General features: G+C 35.9%; 1 protein-coding gene across 5 annotated transcripts in view; it reads right to left on the bottom strand.

Annotated features, from left to right (window-relative positions):
• Nucleotides 1-23,189, bottom strand: part of gls (glutaminase) — an 83,196-nt gene that overhangs the window by 40,794 nt on the left and 19,213 nt on the right. For 3 of the 5 annotated variants that reach the window (XM_016991469.2, XM_016991468.2, XM_003217428.4), the window contains exons 6-13: nucleotides 22,861-23,024; nucleotides 18,513-18,571; nucleotides 8,098-8,130; nucleotides 7,546-7,604; nucleotides 6,382-6,448; nucleotides 3,998-4,048; nucleotides 1,695-1,871; nucleotides 755-886 (exon numbers count right to left, since the gene is read on the bottom strand). In XM_016991469.2, the coding sequence (XP_016846958.1) occupies nucleotides 755-886; nucleotides 1,695-1,871; nucleotides 3,998-4,048; nucleotides 6,382-6,448; nucleotides 7,546-7,604; nucleotides 8,098-8,130; nucleotides 18,513-18,571; nucleotides 22,861-23,024 (742 nt within the window). Of the gene's footprint in view, nucleotides 1-754; nucleotides 887-1,694; nucleotides 1,872-3,997; nucleotides 4,049-6,381; nucleotides 6,449-7,545; nucleotides 7,605-8,097; nucleotides 8,131-10,367; nucleotides 10,418-12,056; nucleotides 16,574-18,512; nucleotides 18,572-22,860; nucleotides 23,025-23,189 lie in introns of those variants that run through there. The other 2 variants (XM_062963815.1, XM_062963819.1) reach the window with 2 other exon arrangements.

The following is a 23,189-nucleotide window of genomic DNA, read 5'->3' as shown; positions in this document are numbered from 1 at the left end:
CACAATGGCAAGGTTTCTAAACGAAGTCTGCAAATTGAATGTTTGACAAACATGAAGTTTTTCTATTGTATAGTATACTCTGCATTTTACACTGTCTTGATATACATATATGCCGATAAAGGCTTATTGGAAATTGGTATTATCAGATTGCAAAGAACTAACCTGAATGAAATTTTTCATGTAAACCTGAATTACACATAAACATTCTAAAACATTCTTGCAATTGTTTTTAAAAATGGTTTGAGAAAGCTAACATTCCGTCTACAAAGGCCTCTAAAAGATAAGTGTTTCTGTTTAATTGCTATTTTGGGAGGGTCATCCCAACATCAAATAACTACAACAACAACAACAACAACAACAACAGACATTTGTGGTCTTCTGAGCCCTTTGAGGATCTCACCCCTGTTGTAAAACATTGGAAACTTGCTTTATTATTCTGAAGGCACGTCATATAAACAAAACTGAAATCAAAGTTACCTAAGGTAAAGGGGGATTTAGCAAACTTTTCAAATGTGTGAATGACAGGGTGTTGAACAGAAGAGTTTTCCTTTTAATTAATAAGAGTGTGTGAATCAGCAAATGCTTTTTCACAATTCTCATGTTCCAGTAGCTTGTAAATGCATTTCAAATACAACTTTCCAGAAGAAATAACCAAATTGAAGGCAGAGGTCCAATCAGGAAGACAACTAATTCTTATGCAAACTAGCAAGAGATGGATAAAAAAGACCATATTCAAGTAATCAGCTGCACTTACATGACAAAAGTGTATCCCTTTCACACTATTGCCCATCTTGTCCAAAGGAGGTGACCAGCACATCATACCCATAACGTTAGGAACCACTAAAAGAATGCCACCAGCAACTCCTGATTTTGCAGGAAGACCCACCTGTATTAAACATAAGAACAAAAATGCTCGTTTAAAATAGCTGAACTATACAAATCAGTGCTACACAAGCCCTCTATAAGAACAGTAAGTCCTGTTCTCAAGAAGACAGCTCCTGTTGCTCTGCTGGCACCAATAAAATATCAGTTTTTTGCTACTCCTTGATCAGTGATGAGAATTAGGAAAGGTGAAGACAAGGAAACACACATATCCTTGCTGCATTTTTAATTATTCAAACGTATACAATTAAGATCAAGATGGTTTCAATCTCATTTCAGCTTTCAACAGTGACAAATACATCCTCTGGAAGAAGGGATGTCCATAAATTCTAATTCTAAACTCATAATTAAGAAAAACAGTTCAAATAAAGACTGAAGGCATACTAATGAAAAAGGGAAGCTTTGGGATCTCTCTCTCTTCTTACCAGCTTCACTACAAAGGAAGTAACACACGAGCCTCTGACCAGCAGCTGAACCCAAAGCTATGGCCTGGTTCTTCAACTATTCCATCCTTTGGGAAATGCTGACACAGAATTTTCTTGGTACCTCTGCAGGCATACCAGCCATTATATAGAATATCCTGTCCCCGGTGGCCAAATTTGAGTGTGGATACATGAAAGTTTACACAATTTAACCTAAGGAGGCATTCATCCAATTCTATCTTCAAAAACCCACAACCTCTGTTTTTTTACCAGTTACCAGCTATGCACTTTTTAGTACAAACTTACTGTGCTACAAAATGAGCATCTGCTAGCCTATTATTTCTTTCTACAGATCTCTTTATCAAACACTACTTTAAGAAAAGCACTTACGTGAAAAGCAAACTGTCCTGAAAAGTCATACATGCCACAGGAATGCATTAAACTCAGAGTGTTGCGAACAGCTTCGGGACTCAGGACTCTCTCACCAGTGATTGGGCAAAATCCCCCATTAGCCAATGTGGCTGCCATAACACTGGCTGATTCACAAGTCACTTCTATGGAGCAAAGCTTAAAGAAGTAATGAAACATATTACTTTAATTTTTTTTATAAACACAATAGAAAAATACAGCAAACGAATAAGACTTGTGATAGGATCATGAGAGTTTCCATTAGGCAGTAAAATTACTATAACACAAAATTGCCTTGTAATTGTTACAAAATGTCGCAAGTTCATCAACCACTTGATATGGGATAGGGTTAGAAAGCATGATAATGATTTTCTACTTAGAAGATCAAGACCAATCCTGGAACATGTCATTTAGCATATCCTGAGCCCTTTATAGATTACCATAGGAGCTATAAACTACATTGGCCTCACAAAATATTATAACATTGTCACAAACAAGATGCAAATATATTGTAGAAGGCTTTTATGGCTGGAATCGCTGGGGTATTGTGTGGTTTCCGGGCTGTATGGCCATGTGCTAGAAATCACACAACACCCCATGATGAAAATAATTTAGGAAATGATGAAGTCAACAGCACATTTTTCATTAAGTTCGGGAAAAGGTTTTATTCAAGTGCATTTTATGGAATGTTTCCTCACGACTAGCATATTTCCCCAAAAGAAAGAACTAGTTCCAAAGTTGTGCAAGCAAAAGACCTTTCCACCCCTTGCAGACACCTGAACTTCCCCAGAATACATTCTTACATCAAGACAGTTCTCAGGGTAACACAGGGTATGTTGCAAGGAGTGGGAAGTATCCTGTACTTCAGGTCCAAGTTGAGCTCTATTAGAAGGCATTAACGCAGAACGATTGCTATTGGAAAGGGAAGCCTGCTAGGGCCTCTTCTCCAGCAACAGCAGAAATGACCATCTTAGGAGGATGAATGTACAAGAACCAAATGTAGGCACAAAATAAGATTAAAAGCCTGAATAGGAGGAATATGTATCAAAAATACATTCTTCGGATAGAAACAGCGTTAAGCTTCCTAACCTACTCTAAAAGGAATAAGGATGGCAGGCAACACAACCATATTACAACACATCCTCCCTTATAAAGAGGGAGAAAGCAGACAGTACAGGCCAGAAAAGCAAGATGGAAAAAGTTCAATCTGGGTTAGTTCCTCTTCTTTACAGCTGAGAGCAAGCACTTAAATAACCCCAGCTGAACCAGGTACTGTAATCAGCCCGTAATACTTTGGGATAGGTGACTGACAGAGGAAATAAACAGGCAGGAAAGGAAAGTCAAGTTCCTAATCTCTTTCTGTTTAAGCCACAGAGGACAACAGATCAGCAAGGTCAAGTGCAGATGTCGCTTATCTTCAAAAACCCAACAGTAAGATGTAAAAAGAAGTCTCAAAAGCTTAACAGCTTTATACACACATGAAGTTTGAATTGCCCTTATGAAATGTGCAGTGAATAAATTATTCATATGCTGTCAAGGTCTTCTAAAGAGTGCTTGTGTAACTATCGAAGCACACAAATCCACACACCAGGTAGATCCACTACAAGCACTTGTGTTCACTTGAATCTGCATACAACAATTCAAGTCAACATGTTCAAAGATCTCCAATAAGAAACTTCCACTCTTTCAGACAATTCAGTCTAACTTCCATTAGTTGCATGCATAATCACCATGTACTCTTACACAGCTGCACATTTAATAAACCGGAGAGAAATTGATTAGCACTTATATACTTCCAATCATGCTGCAATGTCCTCCAACTTGAACCAATTTACAAAGATGCATGGTTTTAATGGTCATACATCCAACTAACAGCTTGTTTCAGAAATCTCTGAATTTTCCAATGTTAAAGATTAGCCCTATGATTTAATATATCAGTGGAGAATTTAGAGATGGTATTTAAAACATACATAATGAAATCCTTTTGTGCCAAAGATTCCCAAGTCTATTCCAAACACATAACTTTGACTTAAATGTTTAGATCAGCAGCTAAAACCTATTTATTTTACACGCAGACTGATTTTATGGTTTATAATGTTGCAGTAGGCCTGAACAGCATATGAGATTGATATATTGTAAATGTTATTGTCTTACCAAAATGTGCATGTGTAAGTATGTTAATTGTGTTAATTGTAGCTTCCTGTTCTGTCTGACAAGATTTTTCTCTATAGCATTTTACATGTGCTCTTTGAGGATTTCCAATGTGATGATGATTAATTAGTTACCTGAAAGTAGAAGTCCAATATGCCAACCATATCTGTTCCCTCGGGAAAACACTTAAAAAAAAAAAAAGCACAATATGAGATATAAAGCAATTGTGACTAAAGCATTGTGTAAAAAGGAACTAAACGCTTTTTACACAATGAATTTCCTGAACTCAAGTCAACCCCAGTCACTAAGGGAGATATTTAACTTTCCCTTTATGTGAAAGCTTAATGCATAATAATAATAATAATAATAATAATAATAATAATAATAATAATAATTTATTCTTGTACCCCGCTCCATCTCCCCGAAGGGACTCGGGACGGCTCACATGGGGCCTTGCCCAACATCACAATATAAAATCAAAACAAAAACACAAATTTACAACAATAAATCAACAATATCAGTAAAACAATCGAAAAGGACAATCGTACAAGATAAAATGTTAAAACAGGTATATCAAACACAAGTCTGGGCTGAAAGGTGAATGTGTTAAATCGGGAGGAGATAGTTACACAATTGACACAGTCAATGAAGTACTATAAATGACAGTAGTGACAATAAAAGGGCAGATCAGTGGGTCTATTATTACATAGGCAGGCATCTTAAACCAACAAAAGTCACTCATCAAAGGCTTTCCGGAAAAGCCAGGTTTTCAGATTCTTCTGGAAGGAGAGGAGGGTGGGGGCCAGCCTAATCTCCCTAGGGAGCAGGTTCCAAAGCTGGGGGGCCACGACAGAGAAGGCCCTCTCTCTCGTCCCCACCAACCGCGCCTGCGAGGGTGGTGGGAGCGAGAGGAGGGCCTCCCCCGACGAGCGAAGAGATCGTGCGGGTTCATAGGGGGAAATGCGGTCTCTAAGGTAGGCGGGTCCCAAACCATTTAGGGCTTTGTAGGTAAGAACCTGCACCTTGAATTGGGCTCGGAAAGTAAGCGGCAGCCAGTGGAGCTCCTTAAACAGAGGCGTTGAACGTGCCGTGTAATTTGCTCCAGTTAGAAACCTGGTTGCCGTGCGTTGAACTAATTGCAGTTTCCGGACCGTCTTCAAAGGCAGCCCCACGTAGAGCGCATTGCAATAATCCAGTCTAGAGGTAACTAAGGCGTGGACCACCATGGTCAGATCAGACTTCTCGAGGTATGGTCGCAGCTGGCGCACAAGTTTTAATTGTGCAAAGGCCCTCCCGGCCACGGCCGACACCTGAGCTTCAAGCGTCAGCCCCGAATCCAGGAGGACCCCCAAGCTGCGGACCTGCGCCTTCAGGGGGAGTGTGACCCCGTCAAGCACAGGTTGCCACCCAATACCCCGATCGGACTTTCGACTGACCTGGAGGACCTCTGTCTTATCAGGATTAAGTCTCAGCTTGTTCGCCCTCATCCAGGCCAACACAGCGGCCAGACACTGATCCAGTATCCGAGGGGCTTCCTTGGATTTTGGTGGAAAAGAGTATAGAGTTGGGTGTCATCCGCGTAGAGATGGCACCGAACTCCAAAACCCCGGATGACCTCGCCCAGCCGTTTCATGTAGATATTGAAAAGCATCTTTAGCTACTTTTATTTCAAAGTCAAAAATGCAAGTTAATTTGTGTCGTAATTTTAATATAACCCTAACAAGTGGCAATGAGGCCTTTAAGTATATATAATATGTAAGGCTAAGGCTTCTAGCCCCTTTTTTATTTGCCTCCTTGGTTCCTTCTCTACTACATAAAGCTAATAGCTCCAAATAGTTGTTTCTGCCATATTTTGATTCTCCAAGTAGGATATACATTTCAGGTGGGACAGATACATAAAGCACCTGGAAGTGGTTTTAAAGATATCTCACTGTTATTAGTGTTATTAGTGGGAATATATTCTTATTTAAGCTAAATACTGCTCACAGAAGAGCAGCTGCTACATTTTCTTCCTTCTGCTTTCCTCTCATTTTGCAAAAGACACATCAATAATCGTAATGCAGTTTCAGGTCTGTCCTCCCCACCATAAATCAGATGAATTGACTGATTTCTTTACCAAAGAAAAAAAAACAGAACAATTTTTTAAAGCACTGCATATGTTACTTCAATTTAATGTTTCTTCAGCACTTTAAATAAATATGCCTGGCCTGAGAATGGAGACGAGATGGCATTGTGAGATCTTAGTCCATTAGCACTGGTAACAAGCTTACAGAAAAGCGGAATACAAAATTGGAAGATAACAATGGAAAAACAAGAACTCCTACTGCTACTACCTAGTAATGAAAGAAATTCCAAAGAACAGAAACTGTTACTTTATGTTTACATGCATTCATTACTGAAATTACATTATATCACTTATACTCAATATAAAAGAAACAAATAGTTGTTTTATGAACTTTATTTAGTAAATGGTATCTAACAATTAAGGAAATAGAAAGAACAGGATCCAGAAACAAACCTTTTTCTCTTTCAAATAATATCCTATTGCAAAGTTTCGGTCTCCACTCTCCCTTTCAGACTGGAACCTAGAAAAAAACATTGCAGAAATACACATCAAAACTGGAAATAAACAGCACTGAAATGAATGAATCAGTTAGAAAGACGTTTGTGTATGGAAACACCTTTAAAACCCAGTCTTTATTTAGAAAGTGTATCTAGCTGGTTCTTAAATGGAGAGGTTGGCTTTCTTGTGGAACTTACAGGGACTCATTACTACGGAAGTCTTTGCAATTCCTAAAACTAAACATGAAAACCTCTATTATACATGCAGAAGACATTATGGTGCAATGTGGACACTTTTGCACATCAGCACGGCAAAATCATGAAGAAGTAGTGGCCGCACACATAAAATCCTGCCCTACAATGTGTCAATGCACCCAGCAGCCATCTGGGTGTGTTGACACCAAAAGGGCAGGATTCTACATTGTAAAACTGCTCTAAGTTCTTTCAACTGAATGGCTAACTTAATCCTTTCTAGATCTTTCTACTAAGCACAAGGAGGTATAAAAAGAAAAATACAAAGGGGTTTTGAGATAATGTGTGCATCTACATCCCCTCGAAATGTCTGTCTTTTTTGTGCTGCAAATCTGTATAATTATAATTTTGTGATACAAATCTGTATAATTCCTATGTTAATAATGTTAACACTACTGAGAAAGGCTCAACCCACTGATTTTGGAAAGACACAGATTACGATACTAGGCATTCATGGGAGGCAGAAGCACAGACTTTCTACCAATATTCGACATCCTTTCTCCTCAACAGATGCCACAGAATGCAAATACAAGGGGCTGGATGGTGACACAATGTGGTCTAACCACGTCAGTGCTTATGTCTTAATTCTTATTATGTTTTTAGTATAATGATGCTTATTTGGCCATTCCTATTTTATTTTTCATTTTGATGTTAATTTCTTTTTTTGCTGATGTTTGTACTGTGAATAGGGCATTCACTGTTCGCCTTTTTTGTGTGTGTAAACTGCCCCAAATCCCCTTGGAGAGAGAAGGAGGTCTATAAATAAAGTTTTTTTATTATATTATTTATTAACTAATAAAGCTAAATTTATAGATCAACTGGTGTTGCAAAGTACAAGAGAAGGATTATAAGAGTGAGGCATACTTACGTGGCATTACTAAACCCAACATATTCATTTCCAGCCATCTTATTCATGAACTGCATCACCTGTTAAAAGAAGCGTCCCAGCTTGTTCATAGTGTAAAGTGATAAATATCACAAGGCCAGAATGCAACACAAATTTCAAATCCAGTGCTAAGCTACTACTTTGTACTATGGGAGGCTAGAAGCATTTGCTACTTGATTTAAAATAAACCACAGTTCAGTTTTACATCTAAGTCATGAAAGGTGTTTGTTCTTTATCTAAATTATTAACAGGATTATAAACATATGGCTTATAATCTTGGTTTGTTACAAATTCAGAAATAACAACAAACTGACTGGAATTTAAATAAAAAGTAGATGCTTCTAAGCTCCTTCTTGCACTTGGATGGAAGAGGGGAGAGTGGTGAACTTAACCACAGTGCTCAGATGTTCAAGAATCTGTTAAACCAAACAGATTTTGAATGACAATCCACAATCAAAATTGATGAGAAAATGCTTTATGTCTCACCACAGTACTTTCAAGCTTAAATACAGGAAGTATCGAGAGTTCACTTACATAGTCAAATTTCTCAGCATTATTTGCTCCTTGCTGAAAGGAAAGAAGACATATTTACAAAGTTTGTTAATACAAGAAGAACTTTAACTCTAGTTTAGTCTACAGCTACTTAAATATTAATGTTCAATATTAGACTGTTTTATTCATTAGTCTAAATAACTAAAGTTAGATTACAAAATGCTTAAAACTTTTAAAGAATAGAATGTTCCAATTTTAAGAAATTATCAACGTGTGGAGAACAGAGGTGAATATTAAATAAGGCTAGCTTTATTGTGAGTGCTCTCTACTTAATAACTGATTAGTGTCTAGAAATTCAATTCCGATTTATTGCAAGTGGTGGGTAAGCCAACATTTCATTGATACAGTCCAAGGTTGTAGTTTACATTTGCTAGACACAAAACTACCTAGTTGTGGCTAGTTATTTTGTGGGATTTACATTTAAACAGACAGAAAATGTATCAATTACTGTAAAGGCAGAAACGTGGGAGTGTTTGCTTGTGCACCATTCCTGGCACCTGAAAAACTGTTCTCAAAACTCAGGGATTGTCTTCAATTTACTAAATGGTAAGTAGTATGGAAGACATGAGGTACAACTGGGAAACCTTCTGTGTTCCCAAGTTCTACAGTGCAATGTTCTCCAAACAGACAACGGAGCAGCAAAACATACTGTTCAGCAGGCTTGTTCAATGTGGGATTTTAATGTACTAACAAACATTTAAAAATGATGAGTTTGGCAATAGTGATCCTTAAAGGGACTAGACCAAGTCTTTATGCTTACTCTTGTCCTTCTGATACAACCCTTAGGTTCAACAATCACAGGATGCTTTGAAAGTGAAGGGTTTCTTTAAATTTAATTCTGTAAGTGCATTATAGACTCATGTACAAGACAACCTCTTGTATACCTCGAGGGGAGATTTGTTATGACCCATGGACAAGTCTACAGAGAAGGGAAAGCACCAATGCGACCTTGGAATGGCAGTTGTCCTTGGCCACTACTGCCATTTCCCTGCCCAACATCCAAAAAAGGCCAGAAGAAGCACCATGGAAGAAAATAGAGGGGCTTAGTGCCTCTTTTAGGTTCTTCTGGAACAGAGTAAGTTCTTGTCTTTCACTACTCAGAGAAGGGGATGGTTTCTTTTTTTATATAAGAGTTAAGGTGCAGTACTCACATTGCACTATGGATAAGGCGACCTAGGTTTTAGGCGTTTGTTTTCTGACTAACATTTCTAGATTTATACATGATTATATAGGGTACATGTTACCCTGGTATATCCTCTAAAATACAGGTGAGCAAATTTGCAATATTTGGGAGATACACATGCACCATCCCAAATCTAGGAGAACTGCATCTCCTTGTACTGTTCCTTTTTAAATCTCAATCCCCCAAAACCATCTAGATATGATGGACGTGAGGGGAATTCACTTGGTCATGGGCAGAGCAGACATGAGAGGCCTTTACTCTAAACAGGAAGTCTGAAAAGGGCATTTGTTTTAATCCAAATCTTAAGTAATATGTGTTAATTTTCTTCCCATATGTTGCCTATTGCTTTGGGGAAGATATATGCTTGCTCAGGCAGCTATTCAAATATTAAGTAAAAACAGCTCTAAAGTGCTGAGGAGAAGGGTTACTTTGAGTAGGGCAGATCCAGTGATCTTTATAGGTTTATGTGGGTGCAGTGTAAGAATAATGACCATTTATCTCCGTCCAAAGGACTCAGCTGTTAGACATTTTCAAAGAGATATTACTTGCAACTACCATTTAAAAAAACCAAACTGCCTCAAATTAATAGGTTTCAGTTAACCCACAGAAACATTTAGGTAATGTTTCATTCATCTCAGTTATCTAACAGATTGCTTCTAAACAATCAAAGAAACATTACTTTGCACTATATTTAGCACAGGAGGAAAGGAAATAAGCAAAATGAAGCCTGTACGAACCAGCATTCTACTCAATGAAATGCATAAAGCCAGCCTCATTTCCCATTCTATAAGTAATTTAGGGTCTTGCGGATAATCTGTGAAGCCACACGCACCAGCTCATCTAGTGATGTGCAGTCATACACGTATGATCACCAGCTGAAAGAATACCACACTGTTCTATCAACGTTATGCACCAATAAAGTCAAAATGTTGCTACCCAGTCAATGACTATTTAAGAAATATGCTAAAAAGGTTAAGCATTGTGTTGTAAGGCATTAGAAAAACAAACTTTTTAAAAAAGGTGTAACTCCAAATCTGTTCAATGAAAAATAATTAAAAGAAGAAATTACCAACTTCATTGAACTGTTGCAGTTGTCAAAATATTCCATAGATCCTAATGCTGTAAAATATGTAACAACATTTAAACCACAAAAAAACCTTTTAAAAGCACAGTGAATGTTGCTTTGGGAAAATGGGTCAGCATTAGTTACGGGATGCTGTACTGATAATTGTTGTATGGTTAACACAGTTCAACTGAAACAAGTTTTGCGTTTCTCTCTACATTCAAAGGAGAGGATGAAAGAATGCAAGAGTAGAGAAAAGTTTGGTTCTCCCCCATTCAACCCCTTAATTACATTTTGACAGGTTTTATATTATCAGAAAAATCAAGATAGTTTGTGTGCATATACAATCATAGCAAACTTATTTCAGCATTGGTCAAATTGTCTTTAAGCTCCCCCAAAATTCTGATACACAAAAGAAACAATTTGTTTTTCCGCAGCATCATTTGGATATCAGTTTATATTCACTAATAAAAGCCCTAAGTATCTGTTTAGCCTGCAGTGCATGAACTCTATTTTCCAATGGGAATTTCAATTCAAATTCAGCCTCCTCACTTTTGTTAGCAAAGTGAGCCAAGGCCAGTGTTCCCCTCAATATTTACAAAAGAGATTTTTTACAACTTGTGCATCCTTTTAAAGTTAATATAACATGGAGGGAGGGAAGCACCAACTGTTAGTGAGGCAATTTTTTCCTATAGCAAACCTGAAGGCATTTCCTCCATGTAAAGACAGAATAAAGAGTCTATTGTTCTCTTCCCATTTTGCTATGGCCTAGGATTAGTTTTCCAGTTTATAATAGCTCTAATGTTTTACTAATTAATTTTATAAGCAATTCATCTGTCTGCAAATGTACCATGCAATGTGTAACTTCACAAACATAATATATACATATGTACACCTAATGTGTGCATGCCTGCATGTATATTTATGTGTATATGCACGTTTTTGTATATATATACAAATGCATGTGTATGGATATCGGTACTGTAAGACTGAGACATTCTAATGATACACAAGTCACTCATGCAAATTTCATGAATGCATAAATACACACGCCAATATTAAATAAGAAGGTCGGAGCTGATTTTATTTATATCGCATTTCATCAGCATGCATTTTGGATACCAGAAACTCATTGTTTTCAAATTTTAAAATGTTAGGTCATTAGAGATTTAGGGAAAAAACAAACCCTTGTATAAATATGTGTTTAATATTGCTGTTCAAATGTCTTTTAAAAATATACATTTTTTCTAAATGCTGAATAATAAATTGCACAATGTTATAATACGATGAATCACAACATTTTTATTTGACTACCTTTAAAAATAAGCATTCAAAGCTCTATGTGTCCTATACAGCTAAGTATGAAATATCTCAGTATTTCAATATCAAGAAATAATAAATAATACAAAGAATCACCACTGTATGCATGGACGTCTCCAAAACAGAACTAAGCAAAAATGGAACCCACGAAGTATTTAATACAATGTTTAAACATAAACATATAAAATTAGGACATAGCCTAATTAAGAACCAGAATTCAATTCTGACAGTTAAAATTAAAACCTTCTAAAACACAGATAATTTTGTGTTTTGCATCTAAACAATGCTCTTTAACAGCTCTTGTTCATTTTGTACTTACACACTTTGAAATGTATGCTTGAATTTGGACCTAGAAGATCCTGGTTTAAGTCTCACCTCAGATATGGTGTTTCTGGGGAGCCATTGGCAAGAAACAGCATGACTACTTCTACAAAAGTGAATAAAAGGTTGTTGTCAAGATGAAAGCAACAACCTTTTTGACAGCTGAAGTGATCATTTTTTTAAAAACCAAGACATCACGCATTGGGCAACTCTCTATGTCAACAAAATAACTTTCATATTTATTTAAGAAAAGAAACGTAATGTGAAGAACAGAAGAGAAATAGCAGAAAATGCAAATGTATAACCCATAGAGTTAGGGCTTGATGAGCAGAATTGTTCTTCCAGAAGCCTGCCGAAATAATAATTGAAAAAGTGAACCCAGGGAGACTCCACATAAGTTGGCTCAGTTCTAGATGTCGAGTAAACATGATAAATTTTGGGCTTCATCTCACTGTCAGGAGAAGACTGTTCCTTAGATCAATCAATTTGGTCACTAACTTAGGACATGTCCACCTTATCATTACTTATCCAGAATTGCTGCCACTGATTCCTATGCATCGGAATACAATACTGCAGCAGGACCAACCAGTAATTACCCAATATTTATGGCCTATAATGTATAGCCCTTAAAGTCAAATAAGTAACCTATAATATTGAGAAAATAACCATTGTTAATATTATTTCAACTTTTCAATAAATACAGTACCTTTAGGAATGAAAAAATCCTGTATAAATAGTCCCTCCCTTGTAGAAAATTACAATTATCATAATTCTTAAGTCATGTAACAGCATCTTAACTATACTGTCCATACCAGTTTTGATATTGCTGAAATCATTTACATAAATTTATTTTAGATTCACTACAGAAAATTCTGAGTAAGTTTTTTTCCAGGACTATATACAGTATTTCAGCATTTCTTCTGTTGACTTAATGCAGATTATGTCTCTATAGAAAGAGTAACAATATGGTTCTGCTTCATACCTAGGGACAAGCTCAAAATTTACTCTGAGTTTGGAAACTTAACTCTGAGCTAGAATAAAATGTACCATAGAATAACTGAAAGTTGCAGATGTTGTAAATTATGGGCTTCATTATGATATAATAATCTGGTGGGTTATAATTATGGATGACAAAAGACCAATTTGTAATGGGCAAATCATTTGTTAGAACTTACATAAAAATGGAACGAGTTTAAATCAAATAGATCAAATCTTGGGATATTGGAATTGGAACATGTGTGCATTATCGCTTGACACTATTTCATTCTTTGTATATCTGTTGTATGTTCATCCAATTTTTATTATTAAATTTTAATATTCAAATTAACTGTGTGATAAAATAGCTTCTCAGTACATAATGATATTTAAAACAAGACTCAAAATGGTCAAATTTCTTCATTTAGCACAATGGATAGATAATGAGAAAATAATTTAGAAAATCTAAGTTATTATTCTATTTTCTCATTTATATTTATTGATACCACCACTATCAATGAGGTATTTGTGGAGTAATGGCGAAGTGTCCTTCCTGCATAAATGTACTGACTTCCTCCATTAAAAAACACAATCTGATGGTCAGGATTGTATGCAGTCAAGAAGCAGTCATGAACCTTCTGAATGTGAAAATGGACACCTAGTAAAATCTCTTAAGAAATGCCCTGCCATCAAGTTCTTACAGCATAATAAAGAGGAATAATTCATTCCAGCAATGCTATGAGAAATTTTAATTTTATTGCACATTGCCCTAGATGTGTACTAGTCAGACAGTACAACCTAAATAGCAAAAGGTATATAAATAAAATATGATCATGAATGTAGAATGTAAATGAAAAATTAACATTAGCTGTTTTCTCAGACTACATTCTTCATTCACAAATCACTGATTCTCATCATGCTATATTCATGTTTAGTTGTTCTAAAGATCTCTTGTACCATGGATCACTTCTCTTACATCTTTCTCTTTCCTGGATCACCACATTTTCTTTTGTTAACAGCTGACAATGTGGTCTATGGGGCTAATGAACTTCTTCCGCATATTGCCAAAGTACTAGGTCTGTGTCAGTCACAGTCAAGGTAATAGTATAAAAGAATGTGTGAATATCACACACTAACACTGAATTGTGTAACACTGGGCAGACTGGAGTCCTTTCAACAACTCAATTAACAGAACTAATAACTTGAGCAAGAAAATTGTCTGCTGCAATGTCAAACCCAATCGTCTACAGAAGCAACTGGACAGACAAGCAAATGACAAAGAGTGTTCAGGAGAAAAAAGAAATCATAGCCACTAAGAATAGAGGAAATGCTTTCCCATCTCAACTCAAAGATCCATCTAGAAACATGCTGTCTTCAACAATAACTAACAAGGACTTTGTATCACACAATAAATATAGCTGTATCTGCTCTAATTAAAATAAAAATTAATTTAACAGGATAGTTAGCATCTTCATCTGGATTAGAAATACTAGATTTGACTCCTGTTCTATTCCCACAGAAACCATACTATTCAGCTCAATTCCCAAGAGCAATCACCTTTCTTCTCTCCTCATAGACAATGCAATTCGAATTCACAAACAAGCAAACCCACTGACAGAATGACAGGGAAAGAGATTTTAAAACTGCACCAGGGAGATGTAGATCAAGCCTTCATTATTCATGTGACACTGCCTAATTTAAAATGTAAGATCCCATTTATTATGAAATAAAAAATAATAAACACAAAAATGCAAAAGCACATTACTAAAAGAACATCATGGTTGGCCCCAACTGAAGGGTAATGCTGCATTTCATCGATTCTAAGATGCACTCCCCCCCCCCCCCCCCGAAAAATATCCTGAAAAACGGGGTGCATTTTAAATTATGGTAGACAGATAGATAGACAAATAGATAGATCTAGATCTTTTTTCTGATGGTGATAGTGAAATTAGTGAGTCTTAAAATCGATGAATTATAGTATACATGGACTTTCTAAGAAAACAAATTGGTAATCTGTTGATTTCCATATACTGTTCAGCTCCAATTCCTGTTCGCATCTCCTTTTATAGATTTTTTTTTCTTTTTTATCAAAAGTGCAGTATCTAATATTTGTCATTTAAGAATCCCAGTCACAATGCCTGATATCATTTAATCATTCGAAGTCCAAGTTACTCGTTTTGCTTGGAAAGGATTCTGATGCAAGTCAAATGTTCTTTTGGATAACTCACGCGGGCACTGTACTGCATTTTAGTCAAATATCAGTTAGTTTAGAAAGTTGTCATGCCTTAGAGCTGCAACTGGTGAAAAAGGCACACAACAACAAAATGTGGTCTAGCATTTATTTTAAAACTCAATCAACATAAATAATTTAAATCTTCAGAAAAAATAAACATACAGTAGAGTCTCACTTATCCAACATAAATGGGCCAGCAGAATGTTGGATAAGCGAATATGTTGGATAATAAGGAGGGATTAAGGAAAAGCCTATTAAACATCAAATTAGGTTATGATTTTACAAATTAAGCACCAAAACATCATGTTATACAACAAATCTGACAGAAAAAGTAGTTCAATACACAGTAATGCTATGTAGTAATTACTGTATTTACGAATTTAGCACCAAAATATCATGATGTATTGAAAACATTGACTACAAAATGTGTTGGATAATCCAGAACGTTGGATAAGCGAGTGTTGGATAAGTGAGACTCTACTGTATATAAATTTACCTGTCATAACTATGTTCTGTAAACTTGAAAGATTGCTGCAATGCTATGCCTAATTACCCAGAAGTAAGTTCCATTGAGAACGACACTTACTTTCAAATAAAGAATATTGTTAGGCTGTACTTAAGGATTGTTCTAACTGTAACTAATTTATTCAGGTGGAGAAAAATTCCAATTTAGCAAATTTTATCTGAAATTTAAAAACCTGAAGTCAGATTCTGATTTTTTTTCCTAATTACATACATGGGGCTAAATCTAGAAAGGCCCTATTGAATAACATGACTTATATAAGAGTCAACTTAATAAGTCCCTTTTAAGCAATGAGTCTGCTCTAGTTGGGACTAAGAACTGGATTCAGTCCTTGATTCTGATGAAATAGCTTCCTAGCAGCTATGTAACACACAAAATGTTTTACAATCAGTTTCAACATATAATGATGCAGTATGGTGATTTATGTCTCTCGGACATGCGGATAAGACATGCAAAGTTTTTATGCAATCCAGCATTGACGAGAAAAATTGCTAATATTTTCTTTTAAGACAGTTTCATGCAGTAAGAATTAACGCTGCACTATAATACAAGAACCTGAAGCCTCCACTGGCATTCTGAGATTGACTTAAAAATACTAGAAATTCCATTCATTAGAGGAGAGCACATTTTCAAAAGAAAAAAAAGTAGTGCTCCCAATCATAACTTAGATTACCACGTAACGAACTAGACCATAACAAGAACACTGAATGATTCGATGCTGTATCATTTGTTTCAAAAATCATGTTCAACATGAATCTCTTAAATATTTAACCTACAGGGAAAAAATTAAACATGTATAAATTTACCTGTCATACTTAAGGCCATTTTCCTTCACCTATAGCTATCAAAGATAAATATTTAAAGCAGGACGTGTTTACACCTTCTTCAATACAAAGAAAAGCAAAAAATTATGATCCAAGAGTAAAATAGCCTTTCACAACTAAATGTGAAACTGCTTTAACAGAAAATGAATACAAGTAAAAAGATAACTGTTTACATTGATCATTTTAAGATCTTCTGTTTATAAAGTATGGAGAAATGTTCACTGACACCTATAGCTCCAGAGATTAATAACATCAAGGTAAAATTTTCTTATAGCGGAAATTATATTACATTGAATTTGAAATTAAGGCATATAAACGAGCAAAATTTAGAAATAGTTTAAATAATTATAAACATTAAAAGCAATTCTTTCAACATAAACACTTGAATATGTGTATAAACATGGTTAGAACCACTACATTCGATATATTATTCAACTATTTCTTAAATACATTTATCTAAGGAAAAAAATCTTGGATTAGCAAAGTATGTGAGGGTTTGCTATGAAGAAATGCTTTGTACCCCATGAAGCTGTAAATTAACTCCAAAGCATACCCGGGAGTGTCATCTTTGTTATAAATTCTCAAAATACTAAGAGAAACAAATATTCAGAATTACATTAAGGAAGCACTTTAAACTGCACATAAAAATGGATGTCTGCAGGTTCTTATGTAAGAATGAGTCATGTGCTTCATAGAAAAACATAAAAATTCCAAATAGAAGGTGTCATGTTCTCTAACATTTCTTTAATTGTAGCCACTAGGCTTGTGTAATTTGGCCAAAAGTCATGCCATTTCAGAGTCCATTTTCGGCTAACCCCTCATTCTGTTTACCGGGAAGTTACCCGAATTGGGAGTATTGCCGTTTTCATTCGGCAAAGATCCGGCCCATTGGCTACAATGGGAAACTTTAAAGGCTCAATCCTCAGCCATTTTAAGGTCTATCTGCATGAAACCTATCTCAGTTTTAGATCCCATTTACAATTGCAGGCCTGCCAAGTTTCAGAACAATTCACCAATCTACTGATATTTTAAAGAATTATTTTAAGTTTTTGCCATACAATTTTGTAAAATAAGATAAAAGAGGGTTCTGGGAATTGCAGTCACCAGTTGTGTCCATTCTCAACCAATCAGAGCATGGGCACAACCAGGCCTTTTACTGGCTGAGAAAGAGACAAAAAAACTTCAACTTCCATCATGTTCAGAAAGGAACTTAAGAGTTTTCAATGCCCGCCCCATGCAAATGCTTCTGGGAAAGCGAGTTCCCAACACGGCCCTCTCTGGAGGAGGAGCCTAAGGAACTTTTCCAAAAGAAATTGACACTTCACTGCTGGGGAGGGAGAAAAGACATTGCAGGTCATCCCATCTTCTCCAGGAGCCCCACGGCAGTCCCCTGCCTCAGGTATATTGCAGACTTAACTCCATCCTCTCTGGTTGCCAATAAATCTGGCTCTCTTGATCTGTTTTGCCCAGCTTTTTGGTTCTCTTCTCCCCATTCTGTTTTCGGGGATTACACGAAATGGACCACCGAATATTACAAATCGCTTTTGTTCAAACTGATCCGGGCCCAAGCCTAGTAGCCACAATCCTCTTTAACCCAACCAGTTTCAAAGAGCAGTCGGAATTTTAAAGGAGTGCTTTTTTAAACATAAAATAAAAATACTGGGGAAATAATACAACAGGATAATTTCCAATGTTTGCACCATATCTCTCAAACTGCTTTTTGAACAGGAATGGGAAAACAACCTCCAAAAACAGTTTCAGACAATGGCTTTATGAACTGGAACTGTTTATAGCCCCAATCATTAGATTACATGCTTTTGTGGGCTGCAAACCACAGTAAAGTGTCATGTCCATAACATTTCAGGGCCTGTATAGAGCCTGACACTACATAACATAACTCTCTATAAAACTATTCGCAGTGCAGTTCTCAAGAAGATTAAATGTAGACATTTTACCTTGATCAGAGAAGTGATCACAATTGCACCAGCATTCACCATAGGATTGTGAGGTTTGTCTGCAAAATAAAAAGATTCATTTATACAAATTTACTTCCTGTTAATTTATTTTACACTATATACATTTAACAATAACACTGTCCTTCCTACAAGTTGCATTAATGATTTATAAGAACCATATGCCGGGCATATAATATGTTGCGGATCTGAGGAAGTGTAAGTAATTTAGAAAGTTACTACAGTGAAGAGAAATGACTTCAGCTGTTTACATTTTGCAAAATGCTAACATAGAGTAATACAGGACTACTAGCAGACTATGTTTAAGTTAATCAATGAATGTACAGGCAGTCCCAGAGTTACAAACATTTGATTTACAAATGACTCCAAGTTAAGAATGGGGGTGAGACAACAGGAAGTGAGAGAAATTACCCCTTGGAAGGGAAAATCACTCCTGAAAGAGTTATCATGGGGAAAAGGTGTCTCCACTGAAGCTTTATCACCAATCCTTGTTTCTACAACAACCCATTTTTTCCAAAATCCAATTATCATAGGGACAGAAAGGGTGGTGAAATCTTCTGAACAGGGAAACAGATAGCAGAACAAACACCACAGAGGTGTTAACCCTTCCCTATACTATACGAAGCTCATATATATATATACACACACACACACACACACACACACACACACACACACCGTATATACTTGAGTATAAGCCGACACAAATATAAGCCGAGGCACCTAATTTTACAACAAAAAACTGGGAAAACTTATTGCCTCAAGTATAAGCCGAGGGCAGGAAATGCAGCAGCTAACTGGTAAATTTCAAAATAAAAAGATACCAATAAAATTACATTAATTGAGGCATTAGTAGGTTAAATGTTTTTGAATATTTACCGTATTTCAAAGAAAAACAGTAAACTAGCTCTGTAAGTGAAAAAGGAGGGTCAACAAAAACAATATGGTATCAACAATAACTTAAAGAGATAGTCCTAGTTTAGATTTTTTTCCCTCTGCAAATTCAGGAAATTGGGTGGGTTTGAAAGAGAGCCATAAAAACAAGGAGGAAATGAAATATATCTCCTTTCCCTCCTTCCTTTTGACTCAAATGGTTCTTGCAATAATAGTACAGTAGAGTCTCACTTATCCAAGCCTCTGGATTATCCAAGCCATTTTTGTAGTCAATGTTTTCAATATATCGTGATATTTTGGTGCTAAATTCGTAAATACAGTAATTACAACATAACATTACTGCGTATTGAACTACTTTTTCTGTCAAATTTGTTGTATAACATGGTGTTTTGGTGCTTAATTTATAAAATCATAACCTAATTTGATGTTTAATAGGCTTTTCCTTAATCCCTCCTTATTATCCAAGATATTCGCTTATCCAACATTCTGCCGGCCCGTTTAGCTTGGATAACTGAGACTCTACTGTAATAATAAATCCTGCAAATTTGCAAGAGTCTCTTTTTCTTCCCCTTCCAGCCATGCAATCTTTTTCTTCTTACTGGCTTCCAAGGGTTTCTCTTACTCTTCTTTCCCTTTTGAAAACATTTTCTTCTCTCTCTCTCTCTCTCTCTTAAAAAAAAATAAGATGACTCAAGCCTGAGAGGAGAAGCAGAGGAGGGAGGTTTTGGAAAAGAAAATACACTGGCCTCCAGGCTGGCTCCACTGCCCAACTTGACCTTGACCCTATTATAAGCCAAGAGAGGCTTTTTCAGCCCAAAAGAGATAAAAACTCAGCTTATCTTCAAGTATATACGGTATATATATACAGAGGGAGAAAGTGAGAGTGTTACACTTAAAATGTATTTGTTCTGACATACATGCAAATTCAACTTAGGAACAAATCTATAAATCTTATTTGTAACTTGGGGGCTGCCTGTACATGTGTCCTGCCCTTAATGAAATATTGAACTGGCACACAGCAATAATTTCTAGACACACCAGTTGACACATTTTGCCTTTGCAACAGACTGCAGACAGTTGCACACTTGGATTTCATCCAAGAATGTTGAACTACTATTTTTTATGCATTAAGAGCTTAGTAAATCACTCCCAAGAAGTTAACAGTCTGGAATTCAAAGCTAAATACATCAACAACAGCGTAGCTTTTTATGTCTGAAGGCTAATAATTTCAACAAATGAATCCTAAAAGAGCAGAGGCAGACATTCATAGTGAGCCTATGGAAATAGAAAACATGTGCCTCAAGGTTATTTTTAGTATATCAACAAAACCAGTGTCAATTACTGTACAAACCAGACTATTATGGAAATATATCTGGAGTATTTTCTATGCTCCATTAAATTTCTGCATCGCAGCACTACGTAACCCTAGGCATCCTCTCTCTTTTTAGGGATGAGACAGGGAAGAAAATATATTGAGAATTTATGAAGCTTCAGATTCGACATAAAGTTCAGATTCAATAGATCTAATCAGTATCTATGGGAATAAAATTAATGTATGATATAGCCTTTGAGGAGTGCTAATCAATATCTAGAGTATTTTCTATGCTCCATTAAATCCCTGCATCGCAACACTACGTAACCCTAGGCATCCTCTCTCTTTTTAGGGGTGAGACAAGGAATAAAATAAATTGAGAATTTAAGAAGCTTCAGATTTGACATAAAGTTCAGATTCAATAGGTCTGATCAGCATCTATGGTAATAAAATTAATGTATGATATAGCCATTGAGATGTGCTAATCAATCTCTGCCTTGTAACCATGATTTTAGAACAAAATATTTTTTTCTGAGCCAGCAGCATTTCCTCTTAGATACACAAACACAGGAAATGTATTCCACAGTAGAAAGATCACATGTTCTTCAAATGCCATCTCTTAGTTCTCATTCTATTAAAAATTAATTCAGTATCTTAGCAACTGAAAGCCGTCTTCTCTTACCAAGCAAGAGCTATTGGAAGTATGCACATTTATCACTAAGAAACCGTGCATTTTGTTCGAAGCTAAATTACTCACCAGAACACAATTCAATTTCACATTTCAACAAATATGTTGTGAGAGGGAATCTATATAAAGTAGCTATATACAAAAACACACCATGTTTAACTTAACAAATGGGCAATATATTTTGAACTGGAAGATCTCGTAAATCAAGTCATGTTTAAAAGACTGAAGTCACAACTTTTACTTTTATTATAAGAACTTTGATGTTATTTGATATGTTGTTTGCTAGCAATACTTAAAGAGATTTTAAAGTTACATTTCTTAACTAAGTCCTTTGACTAGACAAACAAAAGTAAATCAACACCACTGGATAGTCTCCTTCTCCAATTTCATCCTTGCCGCATCCCAGACCATCATGACAGGTCCCCTACCCTTTGAATCAGCCCTTTACTAGAACTGAGGTGAGGAGGAAGAGGTAAGGTTGGAAAGTCCTCTAATTCAATCCAAGTCTCACAAACTCTACTCTAGATCCAAGCCTCTGGGGATTAATACACAGCATTTTGTCACAAGACAATTTACAACATTTCTTGCCTTCACACAATATCTGTCAATTTAGCTCCAGAATTCAGTTGCTTAAACATGCATAACAACTGAACTATTATGTTACATACATGATAAAGAGCAGTTTTCTAACAGTGACAATTCTGATGCTTTCTACCACAGCCCTAACTAAGAGTCTATTTCACAGACAGGAAAACAAGTATCACAGGAGTGTTAATCTTTTCCTATGCTATTCAAAGCTAAAAAAAATATAGATTTTTGTCTGGAGTTACACTTTTAAAACATACCTGTTCTAACTTACAAACAAATTTCAACTTAAGAACAAACCTACAGAACCTATCCTCTTCGTAACTTGGGAACCACCTGTAGTCTTATATGATTCTCAACTTGTATATCATATATAAAGCGGGAAAAGATATTTTAATATACAAGATGTAGGTGTGATGTGTTCAAGTCAAGCTACAGAAATATATTGGACAACTATTGTGCCTTGTTTTTTCCCCTGCCCTGGAGTCTGTCCCAATTCCATGCAACTATAAAGAACAGTATCAGAATTACAAACGTTACAGAATTTCGCAATTAATTAACCTGTAATTAACCTGCTACCTGAACTTTCTGCCAAGTGCATGCAAATGTGCACACCATCTTCGTACTCACTTTCTTAAACCAAGAAACAATACTTTTTTTTCTTATTCTTTTATATCAGATCTAATTTCAGAAGAAAATTTAGTTTTTTATAGTAAGGAAATTCCTGTAAAAATTAATCTGCAGACAGAGATAAACACACAATTCCTTTCTTCTCCGTCACTTGGATGTTTTACCTCTGCCTTGCTTGCTTGAATACTGTGAAGTGGTAATGCCAAATACAGTTAACTTACCGTCTTCATTGAGGAACAATTTATTGAATCTTAGTCCACTAGGTTCTTTACCAACATATCTGTGTACATATTCAGTGCCAAGGTCATTAACAGCAATAGCATACTTCAAGGGCTTTACACAGGATTGAAGACAAAATGGTACTTTGGTATCTCCAATAGAATGTCTGCAAGAAAAAAGTGTATTAATCATTGTACATTGTGCCATTTGTTATGAAAAAGAACAGATAACTCCTGAGGCTGGGAATATGAAAATGGATTCTATTAATATTATTATCCAGCTGCTATGATCCGCTAGGACAGAATAATATTCTCATTTGTATTATTCCACT

Source organism: Anolis carolinensis, chromosome 1 (genome assembly GCF_035594765.1).
Source record: "Anolis carolinensis isolate JA03-04 chromosome 1, rAnoCar3.1.pri, whole genome shotgun sequence".
In the NCBI taxonomy this organism is placed as follows: Eukaryota; Metazoa; Chordata; class Lepidosauria; order Squamata; family Dactyloidae; genus Anolis; species Anolis carolinensis.
The sequence above is the reverse complement of the archived record's forward strand: the minus strand, read 5'-3'. Positions and strand labels throughout refer to the sequence as shown.